The sequence below is a fragment of the Oncorhynchus kisutch genome, linkage group LG20 (assembly GCF_002021735.2).
Source record: "Oncorhynchus kisutch isolate 150728-3 linkage group LG20, Okis_V2, whole genome shotgun sequence".
NCBI lineage: Eukaryota > Metazoa > Chordata > Actinopteri > Salmoniformes > Salmonidae > Oncorhynchus > Oncorhynchus kisutch.
This window is the reverse complement of record NC_034193.2, coordinates 40,495,613-40,506,981: the sequence shown is the minus strand read 5'-3', so window position 1 is coordinate 40,506,981 and position 11,369 is coordinate 40,495,613. Positions and strand designations below refer to the sequence as shown.

The 11,369-nt window shown below is 43.5% G+C and overlaps 1 protein-coding gene and 1 non-coding gene across 8 annotated transcripts in view; one reads left to right on the top strand and one right to left on the bottom strand.

Moving 5' to 3' along the window:
* Positions 1-1,721: 1,721 nt before the first annotated feature.
* On the bottom strand, positions 1,722-1,803 carry trnas-aga (transfer RNA serine (anticodon AGA)). The gene has a single exon. It is a non-coding gene; the product is annotated as a tRNA-Ser (tRNA).
* An 841-nt stretch (positions 1,804-2,644) lies between these two features.
* The window catches only part of LOC109865269 (nucleosome-remodeling factor subunit BPTF), a 55,329-nt gene continuing 46,604 nt past the window's right edge, over positions 2,645-11,369 (top strand). For 5 of the 7 annotated variants that reach the window (XR_004204500.1, XM_031799617.1, XM_031799614.1 and 2 more), the window contains exons 1-2: positions 2,645-3,586; positions 5,829-6,651. Coding sequence is in view for 6 of the 7 variants with exons in the window: in XM_031799617.1 (XP_031655477.1) it covers positions 3,073-3,586; positions 5,829-6,651 (1,337 nt within the window). In the remaining variant the exon portion in view is untranslated. The remainder of the gene's footprint in view (positions 3,587-5,828; positions 6,652-11,369) is intronic. The other 2 variants (XM_020453372.2, XM_031799616.1) reach the window with 1 other exon arrangement.

Here is an 11,369-nt window from a genome sequence, read left to right as displayed (position 1 = left end):
TTTTAATGTGGCACAGTCATAAGATGCCACCTTCCCAACAAGTCAATTTGTCAAATGTATGCCCTGATAGAGCTGCCCCGGTTAACTGTAAGTGCTGTTATTGTAAAGTGGAAACATCTAGGAGCAACAATGGCTTAGCCACAAAGTGGTAGGCCGCAGCCTCAGAACAGGACCGCTGAAGTGGGTAAAAAATAAGCTGTCCTCTGTTTTAACACTGACTACCAAGTTCCAAATTGCCTCTGGAAGAAACGTCAGCACAAGAATTGTTCGTTGGGAGCTTCATGAAATTGGGTTCCATGGCCTAACAGTCGCACACAAGCCAAAGATCACCATGCCCAATGTCAAGCATCGGCTGGAGTGGTGTAAAGCTTGCTGCTATTGGTCTCTGGAGCAGTGGAAACGTGTTCTCTGGAATGATGAATCACATTTCACCATCTGGCAGTCCATGGACAAATCTGGATTTGGCGGATGCCAGGAGAACACTACCTGCACCAATGAATAGTGCCAACAGTAAAGTTTGGTGGAGGAGGAATAATGGTCTGGGGCTGTTTTTCATGGTTTCGGGCTAGGCTAGTTCCAGTGAAGGGAAATCTTAAAGCTACATAGTAAATCAAATCATATTTGTCACGTGCCAAATACAACCTTACAGTGAAATGCTTACCTACAAGCCCTTAACTGACAATACACTTTAAAGAAATAAGTGATAAGTAAAAAATAACAAAGTAACAAATAATTAAAGAGCAGCAGTAAAATAACAATAGTGTGGCTGAATACAGGGGGTACCAGTACAGAGTCAATGTATGGGGGCACCGGTTAGTCGAGGTAATTGAGGTAATATGTGCATCTAGAGTTAAAGTGACTGAATAGAAAATCAACAGAGAGTAGCAGCAGCATAATAGTCTGGGTAGCCATTTGATTAGCTGTTCAGGAGTCTTATGGCTTGGGGGTAGAAGCTGTTAGGAAGTCATTTGGACCTAGACTTGGTGCTCCGGCACCACTTGCCGTGCGGTAAGCAGAGAGAACAGTCTATGAATACAATGACATTCTAGACTATTCTGTGCTTTCAACTTTGTGGCAACAGTTTGGGGAAGGCCCTTTCCTGTTTCACCACGGAAATGCCCCCGTGCACAGAACAAGGTCCATACAGAAATGGTTTGTCGAGATCGGTGTGGAAGAACTTGACTGGCCTGCGCAGCACCCTGACCTCGAGCCCATCGAACACCTTTGGGATCACTTGGAACGCAGACTCCGAGCCAGGCCTAATCGTCCAACATCAGTGCCCAATCTCACTTATGCTCTTGTGGCTGAATGGATGCAGGTCACCGCAGCAATGTTCTAACATTGTGGAAAGCCTTCCCAGAAGAGTGGAGGCTGTTATAGCAGCAAATGGGGGACAAACTCCATGTTAATGCTCATGCTTTTGGAATGAGATGTTCAAAAAGAAGGTGTCCACATACCTTTGGTCATGTAGTGTATTTAATTTAGATATCCACATCAATATTTTTTGCAATACTGCTCAAGGCTACGTGGAACATGCAAACAGAAAATGAAGTATTTATTTTTTAACACTGTGTTGTACCGCCTTTTACATGACGACAGTAGGTAATGTCAAGATATTAATTACATTCAAATGGACGTAACGAATGTATAGAAGAAAGATGTAGGCATTGGAAGTACTGCCCTTTAGAGGGAAACTTCCAATTTACATCATCAAAAGACATCGTTGTCGGCAGGATTCGAACCTGCGCGGGAAGATCCCAATGGATTTCTAGTCCATCGCCTTAACCACTCGGCCACGACAACTTGATGTTTTTTACATTCAAAGACTCCCAATTTAACCCATATCCATGTTAATCCTGCTACTATTTATCGTTTTTAAGAGTGTCAGCTATTTTTTGAACGACCATTCACTTTGCCGACTGCTTCTATTAACAATGTAGCTATAACATCGAAATAATTAGACGTCTGCCTGCTGGAGTTAATACAGCAATGTGCTTGTTTTAAAGAGAAAAGCCTTGGCATAGATAAACTACAGAGAGCAGGCACCAGTACACTATACGTAGTAGGCCTGATCTAAATAGGTTACATTGAGAGCATACATAATGTAGCTAGGCCCTATCATAAGAGAGGGATTTAGGAAACATTGTCGCAACAAAGAGAAAAAAAGAAACAATGCTGCACCACAACTGCTACATTGGTAGGTTATGTCACCATCATTCATGGTGATGGAACTATTCTGATGCTCTTCGTTCTGATCCAGAATGTTGAATGACCTCTTCATAATGTCCGCTGTTTGCGTCAATAAGTAAACACAATATTTGAATATTTTTTCCCGATCCTATTTTTTAAATAAAGGCATTATCCAATGCAATGCAATACACAATATATTATGAGTATTTTTTGCCATTTAAATAAGTTTATTGAATAACTCCACTCTGCATTAGCAAAATTACAAATGGAGTCTCTTTGATAATAGCAACACATCAACTACCAATACCTACATGACTCAAATGTTGACATATAGTGAACTTATCCCTAATATGTGCTGGAACTCTGGAACTGACTTAATAACAACTTGGTTTCAAGATTCTGATCTTTCCCGTGTCCCGACTACGTATGCTGGTCTACATTCTGGCTAGAATGACGACGTCAGCTGCAAATGGACAATGCTGTTACATTGTAATTAAATCCATGTTTTCTTGATTTGTGTGACTTGACATGACAAGTGAACGTAAATAAACAATCGTGGGGGCATCACGTTCGCATGGATAACACATTTTATGAACTAAATGCGTCGACTGTAGAATAGTAGTCACGTGACCTCCGTACAGGGCCTGTTGTCTGTTTTCAGCGGAGGGAGAGATCCGAAGAAAAATGGCGACTGCAGGCGACCTAAAGCGGGAAGCCGGCCATTCTATTTGAACTTTCTACTAAAAATTGAGCCCGGGGCTTGGTGGGGCTAATTGAGACTATCGCGACGTTGGTTAGGGTTTCCGAGGGTGCCCGTTTTTTCGGGTTTGCGTGGACTAGTCGCGCGCTAAAATTGAAATAAAAAATAATACATCTGCTACAATGCGAGGGAGAAGAGGAAGGCCGCCTAAACAGGCAGCGGAGATGCAGGAGGTTTCCCCTGGGCCAGTTCGCGGTTCGAGAGGGAGAGGGAGAGGGAGAGGTAGCCGTGGTAGGGGAAGGGGCCGAGGACGTGGCCGCGGACGAGGCTCGGTGGTGGATACCGGTGATACAGAAATTCATCGGAGAGAGAACTACCATTCGTCCAGGGGCCGGAGGAAAGTTGGAGCAGCGACGACATCGCGGGGCAGAGGAAGAGGCAGGGGTTCGAGAGGTGGTCGGGGGAGACGGCCACTGTGCAAGGTGGTCTACGATGACAATAGCGACGAGGAAGAGGATAATATTAGTTTGAGGTCGGAGGAAGACGAACTTTTACACGAGAATCCCTCAGACTACGAAGAGGAGGCCGTGGGCAATGAGTCCGATTTTCTGGAAGAATTACCAGATGAGGATGATGCTAGCTACTGTACAGAGAGCAGCTTTCGGAGCCATGATAGCACGCACGGCAGCACTCCAGGTACGTTTGCTTGCAATTTAGAAGCATTTTTTTTCAAATGCTTTTAAAGTGTTACAGTTCTTATTTAGCACATTTGGTAAGCAATGTGCATTGTTCAAAATGGAGATTGCACTCATAAACAGGCCTTTGTTTAGGAGCTCTGGTGATCGTTTGCTAGTTCCCGCACAGTGAACACTACTGTCGCCTCGCATGTTTTCTGTTATAAAAAATCAGCAACTTTAGGCAAAAATGAACACGCATTTGACAATGGGGATTATTGTCAAACGGAATTGTTCATTTGCATAATTGCACCATTTTGCATAAAACATTATTTGCTGAGGCGTTAGTTCAAGATGAACATTTAGCTACTTTCCATTCATTAATTTAGCAATATCTGTTAACATATATGCGTCAACAAGCATGCCATGCTGCACTATCTGGCTACAAAATTTCACGTGAAGATTTATACCATTTGATCATTTTGTCGCGTTGTCTTGCATGGCATGAATATACCTTTTAAACAGTTCCTGTAGTAGATGTAAACAATAAATGCGCAGTTTAATCAACCAGTTGTAATTGATCCCCCTTCCCTTAATTTAAACCTTTTTTTCCTTTAGAAAGGCAAGTGTTTGCGATATATTTCGCGAGATTGTGGTCAAATCAGCTTGACAGGGACATAATCGCCAAGGCCCTTTGTTTTGAAAAGAGGCGCTCTAATTTCACCTGTTGCAGCTTTAACTCGTTATAATATCACGTAGTAAATTGTACGGTAACCATAGCAAAGCCAATCTATCAGTGTAAACGAGCAAGAGCAATGGCAAACTTATTTGAAAAATAATTGAACTGTAAAGAACAATAGTTTTGTTCTTGCATAATGTCTAACCATTTGTGTAAGTGACGTTGATGTCATTCATGTACTTTGGTCTTCGCATAAACAATTTTCAAGCCATTTGTGGATTATTAAGGAACCATTTTGTAATTCAATGCATAATTATATTTCCATAAAATTCTAGATTTATTGATATGGTATTCATCCTAAAATGTCTGCGTATTATTCATAAGTTGCCCCACATCTCATAAGCACAGATGTGTACAGCCTAGACAACATTGGTATTTCTTGAATCATAATTCTCTCTCTCCATTGCACCCCAGTGACTGATTAGGCCAATAACCTCCTACCCCAAATAGGCTCGCTTACCATGCGAATATGGCTGAATTGTGCAAAGAGTGGTTTATGTGCCTTTCGTATGACCTATAATCACACACACTCATTTTAGCACACTGAGTCACAAATACATGCTTACACATAGATAGAGACTCTGTGCATAGGGCCGAAGGAAAACGAAGGCAGAGGGTTTTGTACACAGCCCTGACTGGGGCCACACAGCTCAGGGGAGTGGTGCTTGTTAGTTATTTTCATGTCACCTCGTCTATGCCTACACCCTGTCTAATGTTTGAAATTTAATTTAAAACTATTAGTATGTTAGTTGTTATACCTAACTACTCCAGCTGATATCAGAGTGTGTGGATCCATGTTTCAGATTCTGAACTTGATCTGGGCCCATATTCATAAAAAGTGCTGATCTAGTATCAGTTTAGCCTTTTCGATCGTAATGAATAAGATTACATGGACAGGGGGAGCTGACCCTAGATCAGCACCCATATTCTGGCCCAGGGTCAGGTCATGCCGTCGATGAAGGAAGGCCAAATTCTCCACTGCACGGTGTATACTCATGTACCAGGTGCTAGGTTAGCTTATTTAAATTTTTAAGACTTGATAAAAAAAAAAATGTGCTGAGTAAATCTAAAGTTCTCTTTCCAAAGGGAGAAATTCTGTTTATAGAAAAGATTCAGACTTGATATACACAGTGGGATTTATGGAAGGGTAAAAAATACAAGTTGGTTATAACCAATAGGCTATACTTAAAAGTTGATACAAGGAAAGTAATGCACACATTCAGAGCTGTTATTCATAAACAGTAACAAAATAATTACACACTCAAATGTGTTGAATAAGAATCCCTGCCTGTTTGATAGAAACATCGACAGCAGTTATGGTTGATAGGAATTGTGCTGCCTGCTTTGGCTCATTCGGTATGTATCTAGCTTTGTCTTTGTTTCTTCACCTGCCTTTGTTGTGTTTCTCAGAGTCCAGCACTTAGTATTGAAGGGCCTTTTTTCTTGACCCCATTTTGTCTCTTGATTGATTTAAATTCTTTACATAATTTATCACTCTCTCTCTCTCCATCCCTCTCTGTCTCAGGCCGGAGGGGCAGACGCCCACACCGGCCGCGCTCGCCCATCTTCGAGGCCAAGGAGGTGCCCCCCCTTGAGCTGCCCAAGTCCTCAGAGGACCTTTTGGTGCCGGCCAGTCAGCTCCTCAACATCTCGGCCGTCTATGAGGTGCTGCGCAACTTCGGCTCGGTCCTGCGCCTCTCGCCGTTCCGCTTTGAGGACTTTTGTGCGGCGCTGGCGGGCCAGGAGCAGTGCACCCTGCTGGCTGAGACCCACACTGCCCTGCTCAAGGCCATTCTGCGCGAGGAGGACACATCCAACACCACGTTCGGTCCTGCCGACCTCAAGGACAGCGTCAACTCCACGCTCTACTTCATCGACGGCATGACCTGGCCCGAGATGGTGCGCGCCTACTGCGAGAGCGACCCAGAGTACCGCCAGGTGCTCCCTTTACTGGAGGGCGAGGAGTACCCCTACGAGCCCCTCGAGAGCAAAATTAAGGTCCTTCAATTTCTCGTGGACCAGTTCCTGGCCACCAACCTGGCTAGAGAAGAGTTGATGTCGGAGGGGGTGGTGGCGTATGACGACCACTGCAGGGTGTGCCACCGGCTGGGGGACCTCCTCTGCTGTGAGACGTGCTCGGCCGTCTACCACCTGGAGTGCGTAAAGCCGCCACTGGTGGAGGTACCCGAGGACGAGTGGCAGTGCGAGGTGTGCGTAGCACACAAGGTGCCCGGCGTGGTGGACTGTGTGACGGAGGCACAGAAGAGCCGACCATACATCCGCCAGCTGCCAATCGGCTATGACCGCCACCGCCGCAAGTACTGGTTCCTGGACCGCCGCATTGTGGTGTAAGTAGACAACAACAAACAGACGTTCACTCACTTCAAAATTATACTCAACAAAAATATAAACGCAACATGCTAGAATTTTACTGAGTTACAGTTCATGTAAGGAAATCAGTCAATTTAAATAAATTCATTCGGCCCTAATCTATTGAGATCAAGACGAGTTTTTCCCCACAAAAGGGCTTTGTTACAGACAGAAATACTCCTCAGTTTCATCAGCTGTCTGGGTGACTGGTCTCAGACGATCCCGCAGGTGAAGAAGCCAAATGTGGAGGTCCTGGGCTGGCGTGGTTACAATGATCTGAGGTTGTGAGGCCAGTTGGACGTACTGGCAAATTCTCTAAAATGACTTTGGAGGTGGCTTATGGTCGAGAAATTAGCATTAAATTCTCTGTCAACAGCTTTGGGGGACATTCCTGCAGTTAGCATGACAATTGCACACTCCCTCAAAACTGGAGACCTCTGTTGCATTGTGTTGTGTGACACAACTTCACATTTTAGAGGCCTTTTTATTGTTCCCAGCACAAGGTACACCTGTGTAATTACCATGCCATTTAATCAGCTTCTTGATATGCTACACCTGTCAAGTGGATGGATTATCTTGGCAAAGGAGACATGCTCACTAATAGGGATATAAACAAATTTGTGCACAATATTTGATAGAAATAAGCTATTTGTGGGTATGGAACATTTCTGAGATCTTTTATTTCAGGTCATGAAACATAAAACTAACACTTTATATGTGGGAGATTTAGTTCCCGGTTTCAACTGTACCGAGCAAATGGCAGAAAGTGTCTATGTTTCAGCGTGGTAATGCACGGCCCCGTGTCGCAAGGATCTGTACACAATTCCTGGAAGCTGAAAATGTCCCAGCCTGCATACTCACCAGACATGTCACCCATTTGAGCATGTTTGGGATACTCTGAATCGACGTATACGTCAGTTTGTTCCAGTTCCAACCAATATCCATTAACTTCACACAGCCATTGAAGAGGAGTGTTGATCACACCAGATACTGACTGGCTTTCTGATCCACGCCACTACCTTTTGTTTTGAAGGTGTCTTTGACCAACAGATGCATGTCTGTATTCCCAGTCATGTGACATCAATAGATTAGGGCCTTTCAACCGCCCCGAGAGGAATCCCGTTGACAGTTCTGTAGGGCCTTTCAATTGACTGATATACTTATGAACTGTAACTCAGTATAATCTTAGAAATTGTTGCATGTTGCATTCATATCTTCCGTGTAATAAATGGTTATTACAATTTCCTATTCTACATGGCAGATAATTATGTCTCTTCTAGACAATACATTAATATCTGAATATTCTGTAATGTTATCTCTCCATGGACATCTCTTCTCAAGCAATTGATTAGTTTGATCAGGTGTGATAGGACCAAAATATGCAATTGCTACGGGCCTTGGAGGAACGGATTGGGAAACACGGGGTTATGTGATAGCGTGGAGGGATGGGATGATGGGCTAGGGCTGTTGTCTCACCTGTGGCTGTTGTGCAGGACCGGGCCTGGTCTATAATTTCCCTGCCTACCGACGCCTTCTCAGTCTTTGAAAGGATGCTGTTGTGTGAACTGTTTGCTGTCCTGACACTAGGAGGAACATAAAAACCGTTGTCGTCACACTGTGAAATGAAGACCACGAAACTAAACTGAGTATAGTGTCCAAACTCCTTTTTAAACAAAAAGGATGAGTGTTGAAGGCCACTTCTAATGGCTACCCCGGTCTTTCTATCGAAAGGTCCTTTGGAGGACCATTTTTACCTAAACCAGTGTTTCTTAGGTAGCCTAGCGGTTAGAGGGTTGGGCCAGTAACTGAAGTGTCCCTGATTTGAATACCCGAGCCGACAAGGGGAAAAATCTGTCTGTGCCCTTGAGCAAGGCACTTAACCCTAATTTGCTCCAGGGGTGCTGACCTGCTATGGTTGACCCTTTACCTGGTCCTGGGGACATTTTTGTTTTTGGCCTTGCGCTACACAGCTGATTAAAAGGATCAACTCATTAAGCTTTGAGGATATCAATCAGGTGTGTAGTGCTAAGGCAAAAACGAAAATGTGCAGATTGGGCCAGGATCGATTCGTCTTGCTACCTTATAGGCAAGCAACAGGGACTTACATTTGATGGACACTGCTGATGGGAGCCAGTGGAGAGTGGGAAGGAGTTTTTTTTTATACAGTCTGGTAGGAGGCCACAATGGAGTTGTTAACTGTGACAGATGTCTTGGAGCAGGCAGGCCTTTCCAGGGAGGAAGAGCATCAGCTTTTGTCAATGTTGCCGGCGATGTCTGGTGAGGACCTGCCTTAGAACAGGCCTACAAGCCCTCAGTCCGGCCTCCCTCAGCCTATTGCGGACAGTCTGAGCACTGATGGAGGGATTGTGCGTAGAGGTCGACCGATTAATCGGAATGGACGATTAATTGAGGACGATTTCAAGTTTTCATAACATTCGGAAATCGGTATTTCTGGACACCGATTTGGCTGTTTTTTGTTGTTGTTTTTTTTACACCATTATTTAATCTTTATTTAACTAGGCAAGTCAGTTAAGAACACGTTCTTATTTTCAATGACGGCCTAGGAACAGTGGGTTAACTGCCTCGTTCAGGGGCAGAACGACAGATTTTCACCTTGTCAGCTCGGGGGATCCAATCTTGCAACCCTACAGTTAACTAGTCCAACGCTATAACCACCTGCCTCTCGTTGCACCCCACAAGGAGACTGCCTGTTACGTGAATGTAGTAAGCCAAAGTAAATTGCTAGCTAGCATTAAACTTATCTTATAAAAAACAATCAATCATAATCACTAGTTAACTACACATGGTTGATGATATTACTAGATATTATCTAGCGTGTTCTGTGTTGCATATAATCTGACTGAGCATACAAGTATCTGACTTGAGTGGTGGTAGGCAGCAGCAGGCTCGTAAGCATTCATTCAAACAGCACTTTCGTGCGTTTTGCCAGCAGCTCTTTGTTGTGTGTCAAGCATTGCACCGTTTATGACTTCAAGCCTATCAACTCCCGAGATGAGGCTGGTGTAACTGATGTGAAATGGCTAGATAGTTAGCGGGGTGCGCGCTAATAGCGTTTCAAACGTCACTCGCTCTGAGACTTGGCGTGGTTGTTCCCCTTGCTCTGCATGGGTAGCGCTACTTCGATGGTGGCTGTTGTGTTCCTGGTTCGAGCCCAGGAAGGAGCGAGGAGAGGGACGGAAGCTATACTGTTACACTGGCCATACTAAAGTGCCTATAAGAACATCCAATAGTCAAAGGCTAATGAAATACAAATGGTATAGAGGGAAATAGTCCTATAATTTCTATAATAACTACAAGCTAAAACTTCTTACCTGGGAAAATTGAAGACTCATGTTAAAAGGAACCACCAGCTTTCATATGTTCTCATGTTCTGAGCAAGGAACTTAAATGTTAGCTTTCTTACATGGCACATATTGCACTTCTTCTCCAACATTTTGTTTTTGCATTATTTAAACCAAATTGAACATGTTTCATTATTTATTTGAGGCTAAATAGATTTTATTGATGTATTATATTAAGTTAAAATAAGTGTTCATTCAGTATTGTTGTAATTGTCATTATTACAAATAAATAAATAAAATTGTCCGATTAATCGGTATCGGATTTTTTTGGTCCTCCAATAATCGGTATCGGCATTGAAAATCTTAATCGGTCGACCTCTAATTGTGTGTCCCTGGTGTAACTCGGGCAGTTGTTGTTGCCATCCTGTACCTGTCCCGCACGTGTGATGTTCGGATGTACCGATCTGTGTGCAGGTGTTTGTTACACGTGGTCTGCCACTGCGAGGACGATCAGCTGTCTGTCATGTCTCTCTATAGCGCTGTCTTAGGCGTCTCACAGTACGGACATTGCAATTTATTGCCCTGGCCACATCTGCAGTCCTCTTGCCTCCTTGCAGCATGCCTAAGGCACGTTCACGCAGATGAGCAGGGACCCTGGGAATCTTTCTTTTGGTGTTTGTCAGAGTCAGTAGAAAGAGCTATTTAGTGTCCTAAGTTTTCATAACTGTGACCTTAATTGCCTACCGTTTGTAAGCTGTTAGTGTCTTAACGACCGTTCCACAGGTGCATGTTCATACATTTTTTATGGTTCATTGAACAAGCATGGGAAACAGTGTTTAAACCCTTTACAATGAAGATCTGTGAAGTTATTTAGATATTTGCAAATTATCTTTGAAAGACCGGGTCCTGAAAAAGGTCAGTTTTCTTTATTTTTTGCTGGGTTTATTAAAAAAGTTATTGTTACTTATTTATTCATGTGTACAGTGTCAATTTCAATCAGGCACCGACGTTATCCACCTAAGAAACACTGATAACCCTGAATCCAAATTGAAGCAGAAGCGTGAGCAGTTGTCAAACGCGATCATGTTCAAGCTGGGAGCTTTGTTTACATGACAGGTGGCAATGATTGATTTTTATTGAAACGTTTACATGAATATTTGAGTCATTTAGCAGACGCTTTCATCCAGAGCGACTTACATCACTTGTTTAGCTTCTCTGGTAAGGTATAGGAAGGCCAATGCCCTCACTTGTTTGAAGGATAAAGACAATGTAAACACACAAATGTTACTAAGTGATAGCATATGCGCCAGCAATTAAGCACTAGTCACAGATGGTGTGGTAGCAGACTCCTTTAACCTGAGAGGAGTGTCACACACTCATGTACACACACACAC